The 24370-nt window shown below is 42.9% G+C and overlaps 1 protein-coding gene across 3 annotated transcripts in view; it reads right to left on the bottom strand.

Moving 5' to 3' along the window:
- Nucleotides 1-24370, bottom strand: part of LIMA1 (LIM domain and actin binding 1) — a 103211-nt gene that overhangs the window by 28698 nt on the left and 50143 nt on the right. For 2 of the 3 annotated variants that reach the window (XM_030939414.1, XM_010385349.2), the window contains exons 3-5: nt 21737-21782; nt 12805-13269; nt 1315-1399 (exon numbers count right to left, since the gene is read on the bottom strand). In XM_030939414.1, coding sequence (XP_030795274.1) covers nt 1315-1399; nt 12805-13269; nt 21737-21782 — 596 coding nt within the window. The remainder of the gene's footprint in view (nt 1-1314; nt 1400-12804; nt 13270-21736; nt 21783-24370) is intronic. The other variant, XM_030939415.1, reaches the window with a different exon arrangement.

The following is a 24370-nucleotide window of genomic DNA, read 5'->3' as shown; positions in this document are numbered from 1 at the left end:
TGTGTTTCATTAGAAGATAAAAGTGATTCAAATAATTTCAAAATTCTAAATTTTGGGTTATTGTTATGTAATGGCCAATTTCTTCCATTAAAAGCACGAAGAAAATCAGGAATATAATTGTCATTTACAAAGTAATATTCACTCTTTCTTGGCATTAAAAGAACCTTACCATAATTGAACATTGCATATTTTATTTATTTTTTGAGACAGAGTCTCACTCTGTCACCCAGGCTAGAGAAAAGGACAGTGGCAAGATCATAGCTCACTGCAGCTTTGAAGTCTTGGGTTCAAAGGATCCAGCCATCTCAGTTTCCCAAGTAGCAGTGACTTCAAGCATGCACCACCACGCTGGGCTTTTTTTTTTTTTTCTCTGTAGAGATAGGTCTCACTATGTTGCCCAGGCTGGTCTCAAACTCCCGGGTTTAAGTGGTCCTCCTGTCTCACCCTCCCTAAGTGCTGAGATTACAGGTCTGAGCCACCACGCTGGGGCCTGTATTTTAAAATTCTGGTTAATTTAACATGAAAAAGAAGAGATCTCAATGCCTTTTAATTTGCATTTCTTTGATTACTAGGTAGCTGATGCTTTTCCTGTTTTCACTTTTTATTTTTATTTTTATTTTTTTTTTCCTGTTTTCACTAATTTTTTCTTTTGTGAAGTGCCTGTAAGTCCCCTTTAAAACGTAATTCCACTCTCAAAGTGTTATGTTATCACTGGTAATATAGGGTAACCAAACCTGATATGGGACACAGCCCTCAAATCCCAGATGACTAGAGCCAAAACTGATCGTAGCACTTTACTTATAGCTCCTCAAAGTACCTTTTGGTTACCATAGGTTATCACTAACAAGGGTGGATTAAAAATAGAAAAAAAGAGGCCGGGCACAATGGCTCAAGCCTGTAATCCCAGCACTTTGGGAGGCCGAGGCAGGTGGATCATGAGGTCAGGAGATCGAGACCATCCTGGCTAACACAGTGAAACCCTGTCTAGACTAAAAATACGGGTGCCTGTAGTCCCAGCTACTTGGGAGGCCGAGATAGGAGAATGGCGTGAACCGGGAGGCAGAGCTTGCAGTGAGCTGAGATCGTGCCACTGCACTCTAGCCTGGGAGACAGAGTGAGACTCCATCTCAAAACAACAACAAAAAAGCTATTTAACAAGAGCAATGAGATTTGAGAATGGCTTGCATCTAATAGGCAGACTTTCTTTTAATTTGTGTCACTCTTCCTTTAAAAGCATTGGCTTCGAGTCCAAAAGATGTTGCTACTAGTGAGTACTTCCTATAAGACCTCATACACAAGGAACTCTCTGCTTACCTGGGCCTATTTCCAGGTCATCTAGAGAATAGCTGTTTTCAGAGACCTTCCTTCCACTTGCACTTCGGCTTTGGGCCCGGAGAATCTGGAAAACGAAACCCAACGATAAGTTTTGCAGAAATGATGGGAAATCTTGATGCAAGGTTCAACTTGCAAACCTTCTTTATAAATAAAATCCAGATTTGACTTTTTTTTTTTTTTTGAGACGGAGTCTCGCTCTGTCGCCCAGGCTGGTACAGTGGCACGATCTCGGCTCACTGCAAGCTCCACCTCCTGGGTTCACACCATTCTCCTGCCTCAGCCTCCCAAGTAGCTGGGACCACAGGTGCCCACCACCACGCCCGGCTATTTTTTTGTATTTTTAGTAGAAATGGGGTTTCACCGTATTAGCCAGGATGGTCTCAATCTCCTGACCTCGTGATCCACCCGTCTCAGCCTCCCAAAGTGCTGGGAACAGGCATGAGCCACCGCGCCCGGCCCAGATTTGATTTTATATTTTTATATTTCATAGAATTTTAAACAAAATTACAAATATCAAGCACTACATATTCACAGGTGCCCAGGGAAAAATAAGTAACTCTATGTAGGTAATATTCTCTGCTAAAGATCACTTCCTAACCAGCAAGCTTTGTAACACTTATTGGAGGGGAATCCTCACATACCAGATGACAATGACATGCCTTCCAAATTGCCAAGTGCTGATGCAGAATCTGCTGTTTCCTTTCTCTATCTTGTGTTATTTCTGCTATTGCTGCCTTGGTTCATGTCTTCATCATCTTTCCCCTAGACTATTGCATTATACCTCTTTAATGGTTCTTCATTATCTTCCAATCCAGTCTCTATGATGCTGCCATTATCCCCAATAATACAAAGTAATTATCCAAAAATATAAATCTATTTTACTCTCCTTTTCAAAATTCTTTCAGAATTCCCACTCACTCCTGAAATCAAATCCAAAGTGCTTAGTAAGTCACAGAAGTCCTGTTCTAGATCTGGTCCCTACCAAGTCAGCCTCCTTTGTCCTTCTGTTGCCTTGCAAATGCCTGTTCCTTCAAAGACTCAGTGTAAGCACTATGAAGTCTGAGTACCTTGCCAACATAAATTTAGGTAATCTTTCCTCTGTTCCCAAGGTACCTGGTCAAACTGTTGGGTGACTGTCCCTCTACTGCACTGTAAGCTCACTGAGGGCAGAGACCATATCTTTCTCTCCATATATTTCCAAGACTTACAGAAAAGTGGATGACACAGATTTTTTTTTTTTTTTTTTTTTTGGAGACACAGTCTCACTGTCACCCAGGCTGGAGTGTAGTGATGCGATCTTGGCTCACTGCAGCCTCCGTCTCCCAGGTTCAAGAGATTCTCCTGCCTCAGCCTCCTGAGTAGCTGGGATTACAGGCACTTGCCACCACACTCGGCTAACTTTTATATATTTAGTAGAGACAGGGTTTCACTATGTTGACCAGGCTGACCTCAGGTGATCTGCCCACCTCAGCCTCCCAAAGTGCTGTGATTACGAGCTTGAGCCACTGGGCTTGGCTGACACATATTTTTTTAATAAAGTATTTTGTGATTCCATTAAATTACTACATTTATCTCTCTCATATCTAGGGTAGATCTTTCATGAAAGTTACAAATTATAATTTTTAAGACTGTAGAGTCAAAAATATTCCCAGACATAGTTCACAGGGAGAATGTCATGTTTATTCAGCTTATAATGAGTGCTTTACATCAGATCCTATTCTTCAAATCTCAATTTATTTCCAGATAACTTGAGGTTAAAAAAGATATCTGAAATCCAGTATGACAGGAGATAAGAATAAAACACTTAGCACCCTTTTGAGTTTAACATTAGTAAATAGTCACTAAATCTTTAAGTTCAATGGACTAATCAACTTTACTATAAAGTTTGAGAAAGTGAGGCTGGGCATGGTGGCTCACGCCTGTAAACTCAACATTTTGGGAGGCCAAGGGGGGGCAGATTGCTTCAGCTCAGGAATTTGAGACCAGCCTGGGCAACATGGTGAGAGCCTGTCTGTACTAAAAATGCAAAAAAATTAGCCAGGCGTGGTGACATGCACCTGTGGTCCCAGTTACTTGGGAGGCTGAAGTGGGAGGATTGCTTGAACCAGGGTGGGCAGAGGTTGCAGGGAGCAGAGATCGCTCCACTGCACTCCAGCCTGAGCAAGAGTGAGATTCTGTCTCAAAAAAAAAGTGAACTATCACTTTTACATATTTTTTATACCCCCTCCTTGGAGAGAGAAAACATGCCACATCAGAAATCAGAGCCAAGGATTTGTCTGTTTATCCACACCAATAAGAATAGTTTCTTTCAAATTCAGTATACATTTAATATCTCTCCCAAGGCCAGGCAAAGTGACTCAAGCTTGTAATCCTAGTACTTTGGGAGGCTGAGGCAGGTGGATCACTTGAGCCCAGGAGTTTGAGACCAACTTGGGCAACATGGCAAAACCTCATCTCTAGAAAAAAAATACAAAAGTTAGGCCAGGCACGGTGGCTCATACCTGTAATCCCAGCACTTTGGGAGGCTGAGGCAGAAGGACCACGAGGTCAGGAGTTTGAGACCAGCGTGACCGACATGGTGAAACCCCATCTCTACTAAAAATACAAAAAAATTAGCTGGGCGTGGTGGCCCACACCTGTAATCCCAGCTACTCAGGAGGCTGAGGCAGGAGAATCGCTTGAACCCAGGAGGCAGAGGTTGCAGTGAGCCAAGATCAGGCCACTGCACTCTAGCCTGGGTGACAGAGCAAGACTCCGTCTCAAAAAAAAAAAAAAAAAAAAACCAAAAGTTAGCTGGGCGTTATGGCAGGTGCCTGTAGTCCCAGCTACTCAGAAGGCTGCAGTGGGAAAACTGCTTGAGCCTGGGAGGCGGATGTTGCAGTGAGTCAAGATCATGCCACTGCATTCCAGCCTGGGCAACAGAGTGTGTGTGTGTATAATTTGTCTCCTTGCTGGGTGTGGTGGTTCATGCCTGTAATCCCAGCACTTCGGGAGGCTGAGCCAGGAGGGTCCTTTGGGCCTAGGAGTTCAAGACTAGCCTGGGCAACATAGGAAGACCCTATCTCTACAAAAAAGAATACAGTGAGCTGTGACCACACCACTGCATTCCAGCTTGGGTGACGAGTAAGACCCTGTCTCAAAAAGTAATAATAATAATTTATATCCAGTCAGCTTTGCAATTTACATTATTGATTTAAGTCTTTTTTTTTTTTTTTTGAGACGGAGTCTCGCGCCCAGACTGCAGTGCAGTGGCCGGATCTCAGCTCACTGCAAGCTCCGCCTCCCGGGTTCACGCCATTCTCCTGCCTCAGCCTCCCGAGTAGCTGGGACTACAGGCGCCCGCCAAATCGCCCGGCTAGTTTTTTGTATTTTTTAGTAGAGACGGGGTTTCACCGTGTTAGCCAGGATGGTCTCTATCTCCTGACCTCATGATCCGCCCGTCTCGGCCTCCCAAAGTGCTGGGATTACAGGCTTGAGCCACCGTGCCCGGCCTAAGTCTATTTTTTCTTTTCTTTTTTTTTTTTGAGACAGTGTCTCGCACTGTTGCCCAGGCTGGAGTGCAGTGGCCGGATCTCAGCTCACGCAAGCTCCACCTACCGGGTTTACGCCATTCTCTTGCCTCAGCCTCCCGAGTAGCTGGGACTACAGGCGCCTGACGCCTTGCCCGGCTAGTTTTTGGTATTTTTTAGTAGAGACGGGGTTTCACCGGGTTAGCCAGGATGGTCTCGATCTCTTGAGCTTGTGATCCGCCCGTCTCGGCCTCCCAAAGTGCTGGGATTACAGGCTTGAGCCACCGCGCCCGGCCGTAAAATGGGTTTTCATGATATTGCAGGTGAAGCACAGCATTACTTTCAATATATTTCACCTCCAAACCACTTGAACATTAAGAATAACAAGGCTGGGCTGGGCATGGTGGCTCATGCCTGTAATCCTAGCACTCTGGGAGGCCGAGGCAGGTGGATTACCTGAGGTCAGGAGTTCAAGACCAACCTGGTCAACCTGGTGAAACCCCATCTCTACTAAAAATACAAAAAATTAGCCAGGCGTGGTGATGGACGCCTGTAATCCCAGCTACTTGGGAGGCTGAGGTAGGAGAATCGCTGGGACCTGAGAGGAAGAGGTTGCGGTGAGCCGAGATTGTGTCATTGCACTCAAGCCTGGGCAACAAGAGTGCAACTCTGTCTCAAAAAAAAAAAAAAAAAAGAACAACAAGGCTGGGCGTGGTAGCTCACGCCTGTAACTCCAGCACTTTGGGAGGCAGAGGCAGGAGGGTTGCTTGAGGCCAGGAGTTTGAGACCAGCCTGGGCAACATGGTAAGACCCTGTCCCTGCTTAAAAAAAAAAAAAAAAAAAAAAAATTAGCCAGGCATAGTGGTGATGCCTGTAATCCCAGCTACTCTGGAGGCTGGGATGATTGGTTGACTCCAGGAAGTCGAGGCTGTAGTGACCTATGATTGTGCCACGGCACTCCAGCCTGGATGATATAACAAGGCCCTGTCTCAAAAACAAGCAAACAAACAAACACACAAAAAATGATCTCAAATGCATTTAAGATGAGTTTTATGATCCACATTTTCCAAGTGGTAATCTGAGGTACAGGAAGAAGGAGGGGTTTCCTCCACTATTTCTCAAGGAAGTAAAGGAACACAAAACACACACACACACACACACACACACACACACACACACACAAATTCTGATACCAAAATACTGTTCTGTAACAGACTTTTATCACATTTTAGCTCTTTTTACTCAGACACTTTAGGGAGTCTTAATCATTCTAATATCAAGGAAAGAGAATAGACAAGACACTTTTAAGACTTTCTGGAATTTCCTGAGGCCTAGCCTCACCCCACCCTGAAGTCCTCCTTCCTGTCAGCTGACAATAACTCCTGTTAGTATGAACATCCCTTAAATATTCTCTGTGAATCCATAAATCAAACGCACCAAGATGTACTACTAAGAGAATAAAAGTTTGGGGCTTTTAGACAGTAATCTGCAGAATTTTTTTCTGTATTTTTTAAAAAAGAAATAAAGTTAGGTTCTAAATAAGTAACAAAGCAGGATTTCCTGTCTTTTCTACACCTGTTTTCAGAAAAAATTATCTTTAAAAGCTGATTCTCAACACTTTAACTTACTGAGAGTCCCTACCTCAGTCACTTCCTTCAACCTTTCAACTTCAGCTTCCTTTGGATGCTGTCATCTCACCAAAGTCAAGGGCAGAGGAAGGTTGGCTTTTAGGCAAAAATGGAACTTTGCTGAACTATGCATGGGGAACAGGGCATAGAAAAAACATAGTCTTGCTTCCTTAAAGTACTGAGAGAAAAATTTCTTTCTTCAGGGACTCTCTTAGAGAGTTAATGTAAGTAAAATAATACACATGAAAAGAGCTTTTATCTCCAGATGGTAGGATTTCTCTACATTTTTTGTATTCCCAAGCATTCTACAAATACTATGTGTTAGTCTTACAATTAGGGAAAGAAAAAAAAAAAAGGAAGGATAACAAGTCATATCTATTTAAGTAGACAAAAATGGTAAAACCAAATGCTAATAACGCTTTGGGGAATGTGTCCTTATATTGTACTAGTGATGTTATAATCTTGAGAACAAGCTGAAAATATATAAGAATAAACAATAAATCATACCTTTTGATGTAAGAACAATGTTTAATGAATTATATCCAATTTTATTTATTTTTATTTTTTGAGACAAAGTCTCACTCTGTCGCCCAGGATGGAATGCAGTGGTGTGATCTCAGTTCACTGCAACCTCTGCCTCCCAGGTTCAAGCAATTCTCTTGCCTCAGCCTCCTGAGTAGCTGGGATTTCAGGTGCATGTCACCATGCCAGGCTAATTTTTGTATTTTTAGTAGAAATGGGTTTTTGCCATGTTGGCCAGGCTGGTCTCGAACTCCTGACCTCAAGTGCTGGGATTACAAGTGTGCCTTGTGCCTTGGCTCCTGAAGTGCTGGGATTACAAGTGTGAGCCGCCACCCAGGCCCCAAACTCTTCTAACTCTACAGCTTTCATTCATATCTCTTGCATTCCAATGTATTTCTTCTGTTCACTGTCCTGATGCTTTTCAATTAGTTAAGCATAAAATGTGGGAAGACAGAGTTAATTAAAGTCTTTGAGAACATAGCTGTTTTCATGTTTTCAATTTTTCCCAGTGTCCTTAGATTTCAAATATATGTAGGGCCCATTGTTTCTATCCAATAAATAGTTATTATAATATCCATGAAGATAATGTTAAATGGTAGAAGGGGTACTACCCAATTTCAATCCTGTTCTGATATTAATTAGCCACATGCCATGGGGCATATTGATTAACTTCTCTGACCTCATCTGATCGCATCTATAAAATTGGGATTGTAAAGTTCTAACTGACTGAGGGCAGTGAGCTGGATTAAATTAACTTCTTAAACTCTCTTAAGGTTCTAGGATCTATATGTCAACAATTTTGACAGTGATTTCTCACTCACTGAAACTCATTGATGAGTTAGAATGAGTTAGAAGGCTGGAGGAAATGACTCTTAAATATATTCATTCTGGTAGAGAATAAGTGAGAAATAGGCTTTAATCAATTTTCATTATTTGGAAGGCAGTTATGCTTACCACTATACCACCAATGCCACCTTCCTTTTATTAAATAAATACTATGAACTAAGTTATTGACCACTAGGGTATAAAAACATTCTTACTTTTCTTTTTGAATTTATAAAAATAAGTTATTTTTTATTTTTGCCTTATCTAGTAGCAAACATAAAACTATCCTGACTTAAAAAGCCAACATTGTTCTTTCTCCTATTTTTATCTTGGATCACAAGTTCATATACAGTCAAGCAAGTGCCCCAAAGAAAAACCCCAGAATTGAAAACAGGTGTATTCCCTTCAGAAAAATCAAAGCTAGAATGTTTAGCTATTAAAGTGTTTCCCCTGAGACTGAGATCAAGTGACTTCACTGCAGTGGCTCAAGAGTGGCTGACTCCCTCCTTCCAAATCAGCCCATCATAGAACACCTATTGCTAAACAGCAAAAGCCAGAGGCTTAGACTGGATCCCTCATAACTGGAGACTTCAAAGTGTTCAGAACTTCAAGCCTGGGCTATGACGTAAAATCTTTTTTTTTTTATGTAAGTACAATTGCGATTTTATTTTTCTCCAGAGGCTAGTTTTTCTTCAGTCCTTAAGAACTCTGCTCCTTATTTGGGCTTTGGTGGCAGTCATGGGGCAGCACCCATAGGTCTACATTGGTCCTTGCGGGGGCTTCATGACCTTGATTCCTGACTACTGTGCTGTGAATGGCACAACTCATACAGTAATGCAGCTTCATATCTAGCCCGGGAAGTATACAGGTGTCCAGGATGCTCACTTCAGAAACATCGCTGACTGTTACAGCCTCTACGTTTCAAATGATGAATTTCTTAATAGTCTTGCCATTGGGCACACAATGGGCACAGTTCATGCAGCAAATAGGCTGCAGTGAATAGCATACACCTGGTTGCAGCCCTCTTTGGCATGACCACTGTTTCTTCTTTGTCATCTTGGAGGTGCAGGCCCAAGAAAGATGAAGCAATGAAGTAAAAATCTTAATTTGAGGGTGACTAAATGAGTGCTTCAAGATCATTTACCTCAAATCCACATTCTGCAAGACAGTTCAAGAAAAAAGGCAAAGTAGCCATCTACCTCAAGGCTATGGGCTCCACAATACTTAGCACAGTTGTCTCCAAGTGTAAACACTTCCCATGGCGTGCTTCTTCCCTGTCTCCCAGGTTAGGCACAATGATGCCAAGGCGCCTGTCACTGACACTCTCATCCTTTAAGAATTTCAGGCTGGGTGTGGTGGCTCACGCCTGTAATCTCACCAGCTTAGGAGGCCAAGGCAGGAGGATCACTTGAGCCCAGGAGTTTAAAATAGTCTGGGCAACACAGTGAAACCCTGTCTCCATAAAAAATTTTTAAAATGAGCTGAGAGTGGTGGTGCACACCTGTGGCCCCAACTATTTGGGAGGCTGAGGCAGGGGAGTCAAGGCTGCAGTGAGCCATAACTGTACCACTGCAATCCTCCAACCTGGGCAAGAGTTAAGACCTATCTCCATAAAAAAAAAAAAAAAAAAAAAGCATTTCAAACAATAACAGCAGTTTAATTCTTCCTTTGGCACCTAGGTAAAACTGGTCTTTCTCTACAAAGTCTACTAGTGTTCTGGTCTCCTTTCAAAAGTATAAACACACTGAAATTAAAACATGAAATATTAAGAATAAAAGATTCAAAAAGTAGCAATTGGGGGGTGAGTATTCCAAAGTTTGAGTATAAGATTGGCTATGAGACTATACAGATAGGTTGAGCTCAGACTATAGAATACCTGACAGAACTGTTAAAAATAATCTAGACTGAGGCTGGGCATGGTGGTTCATGCCTGTAATCCCAGCACTTTGGGAGGCCGAGGCAGGCAGATCACCTGAGGTCAGGAGTTTGAGACAAGCCTGACCAATATGATGAAACTCCGTCTCTACTAAACATAGAAAAATTAGCTGGGCGTGGTGGTGGGCGCCTGTAATCCCAGCTATTTGGGAGGCTGAAGCAGGAGAATTACTTGAACTTGGGAGGTGGAGGTTGCAGTGAGCCGAGATCATGCCAGTGCACACCAGGCTGAGTAACAGAGAGAGACTCTGTCTCAGAAATAAATAAATAAATAAAATCTAGACTGCTTTCAGTATGGACAATGATGCTTATTTAGAAACAGCAATAAAACCAAGGGTGGCTGTGTTTTCCACTCCCTTAGCAGTCCATTAAGTGACAAATCAGGAACTTAAAACTGGCACAAAAAAGCAATGAAACCTAGAAGCCCAGGTGAATCTTATGTCTCTTCTATCTTCTTCTTCTGTTTTTTTTTTTTTTTTTTGTGGCGGAGTCCCGCTCTGTCGCCCGGACTGGAGTGCAGTGGCCAGATCTCAGCTCACTGCAAGCTCCGCCTCCTGGGTTTATGCCATTCTTCTGCCTCAGCCTCCCGAGTAGCTGGGACTACAGGCGCCCGCCACCTCGCCCGGCTAGTTTTTGTATTTTTAGTAGAGACGGGGTTTCTACTAGCCATCTACTAGCCAGGATGGTCTAGATCTCCTGACCTCGTGATCCGCCCGTCTCGGTCTTCTTGTTTTTAAGGGACAGGGATCTTACTGTGTTGCCCAGGCTGGAGTGCAGTGGTGATCATGGCTCACTGCAACCTCAAACTCTCATGCTCAAGCAATCTTCCGCCTCAGCCTCCTAAGCAGCTGGGACTATCGGTGCACACCACCACATCCGGCTAATTTTAAATTTTTAGTAGAGACGAGATCTGGCTATATTGCCCAGGCTGGTCTCAAATTCCTTGGCACAAGCAATCCTCCTGCCTTGGGCCTCCCTAAATTCTGGGATTACAGATGTAAGCCACTGTGCCCAGGCTCTTCCATCTTCCTATAGCTTTAGCAATCAATCTGGTTGTCCAGTGCTATCAGCCATCTAGTAGGATCTCTATTTTTATTTTCATATATTTTTTGAGACAGAGTCTCACTCTGTTGCCCAGGCTGAAGTGCAGTGGCATGATCTTGGCTCACTGCATCCTCCACCTCCCAGGTTCAAGTCATTCTCCTGCCTCAGCCTCCCAAGTAGCTGGGACTACCGGCACATGCCACCACGTCTGGCTAACTTTTGTATTTTTAGTGGAGATGGGATTTCACCATGTTGGCCAGACCGGTCTCGAACTCCTGGACACAAGTGATCCCCCAACCTCTGCCTCCCAAAATGCTGGGATTACAGGCATGAGCCACCACGCCTGGCCTAGTAGGATCTTATATGGAAAGTTTTTCTCCTCTCCAAGCAGGCTTAGAAAGAGAGGCTTGTTCTGACCCATATCTCACTAGATATTTATGAGAAAAAGTGTCTCACCATATCCTTACACATAATCAGCATTTTTGTCTGCTACAGTCCCAGTCATTTCCTACCTTTGGCCAGTTTCAACATGCAAGCAGCCTTTTGCACTGAATCTACATTGTGTGTGTACTGGCATGACATCAGCTGTCCTGTTCCTAGCAGGGTCTGGGAGGAGGAGACTTACAATGGTGCTTTGAGTCACAACAAAGCCCCTTCCTCTCTATTTAGGATTTCTGACATTTTTTCCTTCCACTTAAAATTCTTCTTCTATTTAAATAAAAAAAAATTAAATTAAAACCATAAAGGGGAAAGAAGGAGTTGGCAGGACTAAAGGTCTAAAAACTTGAGAGGGAAGAGAGTTAAGAAAAGTTATAAAACTGCTTTGTGGTTACATCTCTTGCCAACTGGTTTCACTGTTAAAGTAGAGCTAAAGCTCATGCACAGAAAAGTGTTCTAGCTTTACAAATCGTCAAAAACTCGTACAACTTCAAACATGACCCCCAAACATTCAAGAACTTTCATAATTCTAAGCAGAAAAGAACTGACATTGCAAGTTACGGGAAGGGATTGACAATATTACACCTAACATAACTGAAGACTACGGGATGAGTTATTTTTTATCTCAGAAAGAATGCTTCATATTATTATATGACTTTCCAAACATAGGGATTTGGGCCAAATATTTAGCTTAAAAAAATCCAGCTTTCCCATCTAGGTGGAATCTAGAGTAGGGATGGCTTTGCTCCCCATCAGGTCTGTTTATTTCATTATAACGACTGTTGTAACGAACCATCCCCATGTACAAAGCCAGATATATAGGAAAGTATGAGAAAACTGGAAAAATTTACCAGCTTCGTGGCCTCTGGATTGTTATAAATCACCAGCATATGTAACTCATTTTCTAGTTAAGTAATTCCCTCTGGGGACGAGCTCTGCAATCCACATGAAGGATCAAATTTCATTAGCAGTTGTAGGAAAACGCAACCCCGTGTATTTGCAAGTCAAAACTCCCGAAAGCTATAGCTAGTCTGGCTATCTTCATTGATTTTGCCTGAGAGAGGATTTCAGCTGACAGAAAACATTTGTTGGAAGGCACAGATGAGGAAGTTGAGAAGAAGAGAAGGGATTCAGCTAGCAGAGACAAGTAAGCCTCAGTCTTAATGTTAAACTCTGGCCTTAACACTCAGTCTGCAGCTGTGTCCAAGCAGAGAGCTATTCGGCAGTAATTCCACCCCCAGAGCTACAAATGATAAAGAACGCAGGACGACAATTTAAAAGGGCAAGTGTACAAAAACACATAATCCAATCGGTATTAAACGCTCTTCATTTCTAGATACCAATTTGAATCTCAGTGTGAACTTGATTTAACATGAAATTGGGTCAGAGATTCACAAATCTTAGCATCTATGTAAATAATTCATTTGAGACATATTAACTTATCTAACTGGAATCAAAAGACATACTGACCACATATTCGCCTCTACTCAAAATGGCTAGATTGGAAAAACAGCTCTGTTTAGTACTTGAATTGGCTTTCTCAAGTTTCAAACCCGCCCAATTCTTACCTTCGTTTGAGTTGGTTCACCTTTCTCAAACATCATCTTAAGCCTGTTCAGCGGAATATTATATTTCTCTATTTTGCCTGAAGCTTCTGTGTTTTCACTGATTTCTGATTTTTCTACTTCATGCCTGGATTCTCCTAGACAATTTTCCATTTTTTTACTTTCTGTTGATTGGTCTTTAAGATCCTCACTGTCCTTGATGTGGGGATATCGACCCTGAACGAGGGCTTCAGGAGGTGACCTGAATCTAGATCTGGGGTGGATTTGTTCCTCTTGGTCAGCTTCGGCTCCAGAAGCAGCGTGGCTTGTCGCTTCAGGAGGAGGATGGTCCGCTCTGTGCCTAATCTCAGTGCTGCTGTTCCGTAGAGAGTCTGTGTGAGACTCTGCTCCCAGCCCTGGGTTCTCCCACTTCTTCTTTAACACAGTCAGGGTCCCCCTTCTAAAGTGCTGGGAGAGATTTTCGGTGTTCTAGAAGAACAAGAAGTAGGTGCCAGTTATAACTTGCCTGTTGAAACATTCAAACATGTTGTTCTTTGTAAAATGAAAGTTAAAACTCCAAGCTGCTCCTGGTCCACTGCTGTTTCAGACAGCTGTGAACAGTTACAGCCCTGCCACATGGAGAAAGCATCCACCCGGGAGAGGGAGAGGGAAAGGGAGAGGGGAAGAGAGAAAAAGTCAGGAGCTGAAGCAGGAAGTGATAAAACAGGATGGCCTTATAAGGACAAAATGAGAAGAAAGGCAAGCCCAGCTCTAATGATAGTTACATGAGAGACAAGAGATTTTTACCCAAAGATTAATGGGGAAAAAAACAAGAAAGAAAAAGCAAAATACAAGTGCTTGAAACGCTGTAACTACACATTAGCAAAGTTCATCATTACCTGCCATAAAATAACATGGTAAATTCTGCTGGTTTTTTCTTTTAAATAAGACAAAAATATAGGATAGCTGAAACTATACAATACCATTAATTATGGATAGTGGCAGCAAGGATTGAAACTATTTGTAGAACCCTGGAGAAGTCCCCAGAGTTTTCCAAGTATTTGCATAAATATTTAGTTATATCTGACATAATTTACATGCATATGAACAGTCAAATTTTATTTTTACATAAGAATTTAATCTTTTTTTTTTTCCCCTGCTCTTCTCTACAAGTTTATCTGTATAAATTCTCAGTTATCGGTGCTGGGCACGGTGGCTCACGCCTGTAATTCCAGCACTTTGGGAGGCCAAGGCGGGCGGATCACGAGGTCAGGAGTTCGAGACCAGCCTGACCAACATGGTGAAATCCCCGTCTCTAAAAAAAAATACAAAAAAAACTGGCTGCAGTGGTGTGCGCCTGTAGTCCCAGTTACTCGGTAGGCTGAGGCGAGAGAATCGCTTGAATCTGGGAAGTGGAGGTTGCAGTGAGCTAAGGCTGTGCCACTATACTCCAGCCTGGGTGACAGAGTGAGACTCCATCCCCCAACCAAAAAAAAACCAAAAAAACAAAAACTCAGTTATCAAGAAATTCACTGTTTTACAGATCCTTTGGTTGTAAAATATGCAGGCTTCAAATGCAAATACCATCACCAATCACTCAGATGATCAAAGGACACATATTTACATATCTAAGAGAGTTCACTTTCACCAGGGCCAAACATGGAATTAATTTATACATATAAACAGACTGAAAACATCCTGGAAATTGTTACTGTTGTTCCACAATAGAGGAAACACGCTTGTCGAAAATTAAATGTCCCGGCTGGGCGCAGTGGCTCACGCCTGTAATCCCAGCACTTTGGGAGGCTGAGGCAGGTGGATCACCTGAGGTCAGGAGTTCGAGACCAGCCTGGCCAACATGGCGAAACCGTGTCTCTACTAAAAATACAAAAATTAGCCGGGCGTGGTGGCAGGCACCTGTAGTCCCAGCTACTTGGGAGGCTGAGGCAGGAGAATCACTTGAACCCGGGAGGCAGAGGTTGCAGTGAGCCCAAATTGCTCCACTGTACTCCAGCCTGGGTGACAGAGTGAGACTATCTCAAAAAAAAAGAAAAAAGAAAAAAAAAAAAGAAAATTAAATGTCCCGTACTTTTAAAGGACTGTACTCCTAAGTAAATTGAACAGCACCACCTTCCCAACAAACCGCAAACTCCAATACCTTCTCTCCTGTGGTCTGTTACTCACCAGTCTTTCAGCGAAGAAAGAAAGGATAAACAACCTAGGAATTAAACAGGATTAGCAGCTATTTTGGGAATGAAGTCTCTCACCCTATTACTCTTCTGAATATACCCTGAGAGCCACTTCATCAAGTAGCAACAAGGCTTGAAAAAAAATTGTAGAACAACTGCTTGATTCTAGTGTTTACATTTTAGTTTACAAAAATGATCCATTGGGGGAAGAATGTATGGATCAGACATATAAGAAGCTTAAAAAGTTTTCTTGCTGGAAAAGAAAGAATTACAAAACAGGCTCCAGAAGCTGGTTCTACCCTAACTGCCAGCAGCACTCTTGACTCTATAAGGTCTCGTGCCACACAATGGATGAGTCATCTAGGTCTCTGACTTCACCTGCCCTTACTGTAACCACACAGGAGCCCTGACAATCAAAGTGGCACTTTGCCTTGGTAACTGGACACTGTTTTTTTCTCAGATATATATCATGTGATCAAAGTATACTTATTGACATGAAAAGATGCTCATAGGATACTTTTGAATGAAGAAAGCAAATTATAAGACAGCATGATACCATTTTATTTTAATTTTTTTAGAGACAGGGTCTCGCTTTGTCACCCAGGCTGAAATGCAGCGGCATAATCATAGCTCACTGCAGCTGTTTGACTTCCTGGGCTCAACTGATCCTCCCACCTCAGCCTCCTGAGTAGTTAGGACTACAGGTGTATGTCAGCATGCCTGGCTATATATATATATATATATATATATATATGTAGCCAAAAAAAAAAATATATATATATATATATATTTTTTGAGATGGAGTTTCACTCTTGTTGCACAGGCTGGAGTGCAATGGCATGATTTTGGCTCACTGCAACCTCTGCCTACCGGGTTAAAGCAATTCTCATGCCTCAGTCTCCCAAGTAGCTGGGATTACAGGCATGTACCACCATGCCTGGCTAACGCTGTATTTTTAGTAGAGATGGGGTTTCTCCATGTTGGCCAGGCTGGTCTCAAACTCCCAACCTCGGGTGATCTGCCCACCTCAGCCTCCCGAAGTGCTGGGATTACAGGCATGAGCCACTGTGCTCAGCCCCAACTGTCTCTTTACTATGTTCATAACATTATCTTATTTTTAATTTATTATTTTTCTCAATTACAAAAGTAATAACTTGTTGGGGGGAAAACTCTCAATCAATATAGAAATATGTACATGACATGAATAGATGTTATAATACATGCCATTTTCCCTACTTGACTCCCCACCTTTCCCAAACTAGATACCCACTCCTGACAGTTTATATGGTATATATGTTCTCATTCTTTTCTATTTTGTACACTATATGTATTTTTTTGTACAAAATCATACTGCACTTACTGTTCTACACTTTGCATTTAATCACTTAATGTGCTTTTGATGTATTTTCATGCCCATACATAAAATCTTCAATCTTTTTTTTTGAGACAGAGTCTCGCTCTGTCACCCAGGCTAGAGTGTAGTGGCACGATCTCGTTTCACTGCAACCTCTGCCTCCCAGGTTGCAGCAATTCTCTTACCTCAGCCTCTCAAGTAGCTGGACTTACAGGAATGTACTACCATGCCGGCTAATTTTTGTATTATTAGTAGAGACAGGGTTTCACCATGTTGGCCAGGCTGGTCCTGACCTCCCTCAGGTGATCTACCTGCCTTGGCCTCCCAAAGTGCTGGGATTACAGGTGTAAGCCGCCATGCCTGGCCAAAATCTTAACAACCATATAGTATATATACTCTATATGCAATTACCATTCCCCTACTGATTAATATCTGTATCGTTCAAAATTATTTGCCAGCTATTTAGATTACAATTCATATCTCATTACTACTTTAATTTACATTTATCTGATCATCAGTAAGGCTAAGTATTTTTTCACATAGTTACTTCTTTGTTATCTATTTTATTTATTTATTTATTTATTTTTGAGACAAGGTCTTGCTCTATTGCCCATGCTAGAGTGCAGTGGCATGATCACGGCTCACTGCAGCCTTGACCTCCTGGGCTTAAGCGATCCTCCCACCTCTGCCTCCCAAGTATCTGGGACCACAGGCCCATGCCACCATGTCCAGCTAAATTTTTAAAATTTTTACAGAGAGGGGTCTCACTATGTTGCCCAGGCTCAAACTCCCAGGCTCAAGTGATCCTCCCACCTCAGCCTCCCAAAGTGTGGGGATCACAGGTGTGAGCCACCATGCCCGTCCTCTTCTTTAAATACCTATTCACGTCTACTTACCTCAACTGCTAAATGCACTGGAGGCTTCTGCTTTATTTGATCTCACTATAGCATTTGACCACTCTCCCTTATAAAAATTGCTTCCAACTTTTCTGTGATACCCCTTTTTCTTAGATTTCTTCCCATTTTGAGATGCAAGAAGGGTGTAGAAAAAAACAATAATGAAAGAAAAGATTTCACTGGGCGCAGTGGCTCACGTCTGTAATCCCAGCACTTTGGGAGGCCGAGGTGGGCGGATCACGAAGTCAAGAGATCGAGACCATCCTGGCCAATATGGTGAAACCCTGTCTCTACTAAAGATACAAAAATTAGGTGGGCACGTTGGTGTGCGCCTGTAGTCCTAGCTACTTGGGAGGCTGAGGCAGGAGAATTGCTTGAACCCAGGAGGCGGAGGTTGCAGTGAGCCAAGATCATGCCACTGCCTTCCAGCCTGGCAAAAGAGCAAGACTCCATCTGAAAAAAAAAAAAGATTTATTCTCATTTATCTGGCCACTACTCAGTTTCATAATTTAGTTATTCTTTTTCTTTTCTTTCTTTCTTTCTTTTTTTTTTTTTTTTACAGGTTTCCCCTCCTCTGTCCTTCCCTTATATGGTGGGGTCCCTCAGCGTTTTTGTCTTAGGTCCTCTGTTTTGCTTACATTACATATTCTCTGCATATGATGTTATCCATCCTGATTTCACCCACCATATAGATTATAACATCAACAAATATATAGATAGATCTATATACTATGTATCTATATAGACAGAGTTATAGAACTTATCTCTAGACAGATATCTCTCCTTTTCTACCAATTCTACCTGGAAGTGCTAGAGGCATCCTAAACTCCTCCTTGATTAAGGCTGAAGTCTTCCCTTTCTTTTTTTCTTTCTTTCTTTTTTTTTTTTTTTTTTTGAGATGGAGTCTTGCTCTGTCACCCAGGCTGGAGTGCAGTAGTGCAATCTTGGCTCACCACAGCCTCTGCCTCCTGGGTTCAAGCGATTCTCCTGCCTCAGTCTCCCGAGTAGCTGGAATTACAGGTGTGCACTACCATGCCTGGCTAATTCTTGATTCTTATTTCTCTCTACCTTCAACATACATCCTGACCACTTCTCAATACCTATACTGCTACTACTCTAGTCCAAACCATAGTATACCTGGCCTAAATCATTATAATTGTCTCTTAATTGGTCTCCATGGTTCTGCCATTATTGTTCCTCTACATTCTCTTCCTTCTTTTTTTGTATTTTTAGTAGAGATGGGGTTTCACCATGTTGGCCAAGCTGGTCTTGAACTCCTGACCTCAGGTGATCCATCTGCCTCAGCCTCCCAAAGTGCCAGGATTACAGATGTGAGCCACTGCACCCGGCCTGAAGTCTTCCCTTTCTTCCCTTCACTCCTCATTCTCTAACCTGTTTCTTTTCTTGAATTCTCTATCTTGGTGAATGCGACAATCATCTTTTCATCTGTCAAGTAGGCCTGTTCTCTTATGCCTTCATGCTGTGCATGTGCTGCTTCCTCCGTCTAGAACACAAAGCCTCTGCCGCTCCCTGTCGCCTCTGCTTAGCTAATTCCTCTTGGTCCTTTAGGGTTGAGTCAGGCACTGCCTCTTCTGGGAAGCTTTCCTAGATGTGGCACAGTTCAGGTCCCTCCTAAATTCTCCCCCAGCCCATTCTATTTACTTGATATGGTACTTATCACACCTGGATTGTAATTCTATTTTCCAAATTCTAAACAGTCCCTTGGAGGCAGAGAATACATCTCATTCTTCTTGTGTCTTCAGGAGCTGGAACATAAGAGATGCTCCATGATGACTGTCTATACTCATGGGGTCAGCTTCTCTCATCCCACTCTCTTGAACCTAGTCCAATTCAGGCCTCTATTCCACCACTCCCAAACAATACGAGATGACCAGTGACCTTCATGTTGCCAAATCTGATGGTCAGTTCTCAGCTTATCTGTGTGTTTGATTCTGTTAACTCCCCTTCTAGAAACACTTTCTTCACTTGGCTTCTGGCACTTGTTTCCTCTGCGAGTTACTCCTTATATCTCCAACCTTTAAACGCCAAGGTGCCCCTGAGCTAAGTCATGAGACCACTTCTCTGTCTACACTCACTTCCTAGCTCATCTCATGCACCTCATAGCTTTAAGTACCACTGACACTTTGACACACGTCCATTTTATCCAGCAGCAGGCATCTCTTCCAATTCCAGATTTTTATATAGTATCCAAGTTCCTACTGACATTTCCATTTGGATGTCTTAATAAAACATGTTACAGTTTACATGTGCAAAACTGAGCTTCTACTATTTCTCCCTCTCTAAATCTGCTTTACTGTAGTCTTCCCTGTCTCAATTAACGGTATTTTAACTTAATTGTGTTTCAGCCGAAAACACTGTTGCTTTTCTTTTATTTATTTATTTTTTTATAATAGAGATGGGGTCTGCTATATTGCCCAGGCTGGTCTTGAATTCCTCACCTCAAGTGATCCTCCTGCCCTGACCTCCCAAAGTTCTGGGATTACAGACACAAGCCACTGTGGTAGAGCCACTGCTGCCATTCTTGATTCTTATTTCTCTCTACCTTCAACATACATCCTGACAACTTCTCAACACCTATACTGCTACTACTCTAGTCCAAACCATAGTATACCTGGACTAAATCATTATAATTGTCTCTTAATTGGTCTCCATGGTTCTGCTATTATTGTTCCTCTACATTCTCTTCCTTCTATTTTTTTACATTTAAAAAATAGAGAGACAGGGTCTCGCTAGTTTGCCCAGGCTAGTCTTGAACTCCTGGTCTCAAGCGATCCTCCCGCCTCGGCCTCTTGTGATCCTCCCACCTTGGCCTCCTAAAGTGCTGGGATTAGAGCCTTCTCTTCCTTCTTTTTAAAAATTTAAGTCAGACTACATCACTCCTTTGCATATAAACCCTCTCCAAAGGCCTCCTTGCATTCAGAGTTAAAAGCCCAGGTCTTTACAATGACACCATTTGACCTTTCTCTTTGTATTCCTCAAACACACCAAGACCGTTCTTGCCTGAGGACATTCGCACAAATGGTTCCTTTCTGCCTGACTCTTCTCCCTGGCTCATGTCCTCAAATCTCTGCTCAACCGTTTCCTCATCACAGGCCTTCATTGACCACCCTAGACTCTATCCTCCTTACCTGCGTCATGCTGTTCCACAGCACTAATCACTACTGACACAATTTCTTTTTTTAATTAAAAAAATTTTTTTTGAGACAGAGTCTCACTCTGTCACCCAGGCTGGAGTGCAGTGGCGCGATCTCGGCTTACTGCAATCTCTGCCTCTCGGGTTCAATTGATTCTCCTGCCTCAGCCTCCAGAGTAGCTGGGATTACAGGCATGCGCCACCACACTCAGTTAATTTTTGTATTTTTAGTAGAGACAAGGTTTCACCACCTTGGCCAGACTTGTCTCCCAACTCCTAACTTCAGGTGATCTGCCTGCCTCGGGCTCCCAAAGTGCTGGGATTATAGGCATGAGCCACCATGCCTGGCCATACTGACACAATTTCTTTATTGTCTGTCTTTTGCACTAGAATGTAAATTCCACAAGGGCTGGGATGTAGTCTGTGCTTGGCATGTAGTAGGTGCTCACTGAAAACTTGTTAAATGGATGAGAGTGAAGGGAAGGAAGAAAGAAAGGAGCAAGTGGTGGTGGGGGGTGGGGACAGACAGAGGCAAGAGGGAAGAAATCAGCAGTTGAGTAAAGTAATGGTAGTTTTTTCTTATAATGCACCAGAGGAGATCCATTTTTTTAATTACAGGAAAATCAAGTCAAGGACCTCAGCCGTAGAGAGAACAAATTTACAGGGACACATTATGCACTAGTTTAAATAGGTTAGGTACTGAAAACTGCCAGGAGGATGTTTTTGTAATGCCATCCAAATTAAGGAATTATTGCCCAAACATATGAGTTTTCTTCCTCACAAGATTAAATCAAGCAAAATTTCAAAAGACATGTATTGTTCAGCCTCACTGGAAATTAGCAAGCACGGAGACTAGAGAACGGGTAAAAGCAGAGAGTTTATTCTGGAGGTTTTTGTCTTTGATAGATCCTGCAGCTAGGAAACTTGCTGACTAGATTGGGTCAAGAAGTTTGCTTTAAACAAAAAACCCAGAAGATGAGAACAGCTGCACAGCTACTACCATTTAAATGCACAGATGTAGAAGTTCTGATTGTCTGATGCGGAAAAAAGGAAGACTACCTAGGAAACCCTGTGTTCTCATTTGAGAAGAAGCCATTTTACTAACCTCAGGCAAGCGCTTGGTCTCCTGTTCTTCACTCAACACAGGAAAGAAAAAGTGGTTCAAAAGGAGAAACGCAGTGAAAAAATAAGATTCCCTGCACCGAATCAAGCTGTGCTGAGCAAATGGCTCACAGATCACACCAGCTGGCACAAATGTCCACTCAGCTGACACAGAACCCAAGCCCCACAGAGGCTGCAGGTGGCTTGGCCACACAGTTCTGCTCAAGAAGTGCCATGTGCCCTGGAATTTCTGAATACTTACAGTTCTCTTCTTCTCCATGTTTGTTTCTTCAGCTGCTTTCTGGTACCTTCAGAGAAGCGGGGGAAAGAATGTCTCAAATTAAACTTATATTTTTACTCTTTCAATTTTTTATGTTTTTTTGAGATGAAGTCTCACTCTTGTTGCCCAGGCTGCCATGCAGTGGTGTGATCTCGGCTCACTGCAACTTCTACTTCCTGGGTTCAAGCGATTCTCCTGTCTCAGCCTCCAGAGCAGCTGGGATTACAGGCACCCACCACCATGCTCAGCTAATTTTTGTAGTTTTAGTAGAGATAGGGTTTTACCATGTTGGCCAGGCTGGTCTTGAACTCCTGACCTCAAGTGATCCACCCGCCTCGGCCTCCCAAAGTGTGTGCCCAGCTTTTTTTTTTTTTTTTGAGACGGAGTCTGGCTCTGTCGCCCAGGCTGGAGCGCAGTGGCCGGATCTCAGCTCACTGCAAACTCTACCTCCCAGGTTCACGCCATTCTCCTGCCTCAGCCTCCCGAGTAGCTGGGATTACAGGCGCCCGCCACCTCGCCCGGCTAGTTTTTTGTATTTTTTAGTAGAGATGGGGTTTCACCGTGTTAGCCAGCATGGTCTTGATCTCCTGACCTCGTGATCCACCCGTCTCGGCCTCCCAAAGTTCTGGGATTACAGGCTTGAGCCACCGCGCCCGGCCTTTTTTTTTTTTTTTTTTTTTTTTGAGACAGGGTCTCACTCTGTTGCTCAGGCTGGAATACAGTGGTACAACCATGGTTCCTCATAGTTCACTGCAGCCTTGACCTCCCGGGCTCAAGCGAACTTCCTGTCTCAGCCTCCTGAGTGGCTGGGACTATATAAATGCACACCACCACACCTGGTTTTTAAAAAATTTTTGTAGAGATGGGGTCTTGCCATGTTGCTAGGCTGGTCTCAAACTCCTGAGCTAAAGTGATCCTCATGCTTCGGCCTCCTAAAGTATTGAGATTACAGGCGTGAGCCATCACCCCAGCCACTTCCTTTTTTTCTTTCTTTTTTTTTTTTTTTGAGATGGGATTTCTCTTTGTCACCCAGGCTGAAGTTCAGTAGTTTGATCTTGTCGCACTGCAACCTCCACCTCCAGGGCTCAAGTGATCCCACCACCTCATCCTCCTGAGTAGCTGGGACCACAGGTGCACACCAACACATGGCTAATTTTTTGTATTTTTCGTAGAGACAGGGTTTCACCATGTTGACCAGGCCGGTCTCAAACTCCTAAGCTTAAGTGATCTGTTGGCCTTGGCCTCCCCAAATGCTGGGATTACAGGCATGAGCCACTAGGCCCAGCCCCAAAGCCACTTTCAATCTTTAAGAAAACCAGTTCTGGGCTGGGTGAAGTGGCTCACACCTGTAATCCCAGCACTTTGGGAGGCTGAGGCAAGTGGATCGCCTGAGGTTGGGAGTTTAAGACCAGCCTGGCCAGCATGGTGAAACCCCATCTCTACTAAAAATACAAAAATCAGCCAGGCATGGTGACGTACACCTGTAATCCCAGCTACCTGGGGGGCTGAAGCACGAGAATCGCTCAAACCCAGGAGGCGGAGGTTGCAGTGAGCTGAGATCACACCGTTACACTCTAGCCCAGGTGACAGAGCAAGACTCAAAACAAACAAGCAAGCAAACCCAAAAAAACAGTCTGCATACCTATTTCTGCCAGCAGTTGCTTTTAATCAACTCTATCAGAAGAAGCTGTAAATCAGAGCAGATCTCACTTCCTGCAGCTATTCCAGTCATCTGCTCTGATATAACAGCAAGATCCCAGTGGATAAAGTCAAATGCTGAAACAATTGCATAGAACAGAAAGTCCAGGCTTTAAGCCCCAGTTTTGCTGCTTATTAACTGTGATCTCTGGCAAGTGACTTAATCTCTCTAAGTCTCAGTTTCCTTATCTAGAAAGTAGTTACAATCTACTTTCAGGATTGCTGGGAAGATTAAATGTAATCACATGTGTAAAAACATTTTGAAATTAGTTAAGTCCATACAGCAATGCATTAATCCCAATATATACATTTCCCCTCCCATATTTATGCCTCTGATATTTTACAATTGTTCTAATCTTGAGAGATAGTCACATTGCCTGTACATGTTGAATTTAGTATAAGTTATTGATATTGTCATTTTAACTCAGTTAAAAGTATTTCATGGTACTACATAGTTTTGTTTTGTTTGAGGCGGACTTTCGCTCTTGTTGTCCAGCTAGAGTGCAATGGCACAATCTCGGCTCACTGCAATCTCTGCTTCCTGGGTTCAAGCATTCTCCTACCCCAGCCTGTCAAGTAGCTAAGATTACAGGCATGTACCACCATGCCTGGCTAATTTTTGTATTTTTTACTAAAGACAGGGTTTCACCATGTTGGCCAGGCTGGTCTCGAACTCCTGACCTCATGTGATCCACCTGCCTCAGCCTTCCAAAGTGCTGAGATTACAGGCTTGAGCCACTGCACTCAGCTATTATTATATGTTTTAAATGCCACTTTAAAATGTCTTTTAAAAGATTACATTATGCTTGGCATTTAAGGAAAAATTATTTTACATATGCACAAGAGTGATATGTGAGAAAAGTTTGTGATAAGCACTGATCAGTTTAATGAGCATTTTTTCTTAGAGATGCAAAAATA

This window comes from Rhinopithecus roxellana, chromosome 10 (assembly GCF_007565055.1).
Source record: "Rhinopithecus roxellana isolate Shanxi Qingling chromosome 10, ASM756505v1, whole genome shotgun sequence".
NCBI lineage: Eukaryota > Metazoa > Chordata > Mammalia > Primates > Cercopithecidae > Rhinopithecus > Rhinopithecus roxellana.
This window is presented reverse-complemented; position numbering and strand designations above follow the sequence as displayed.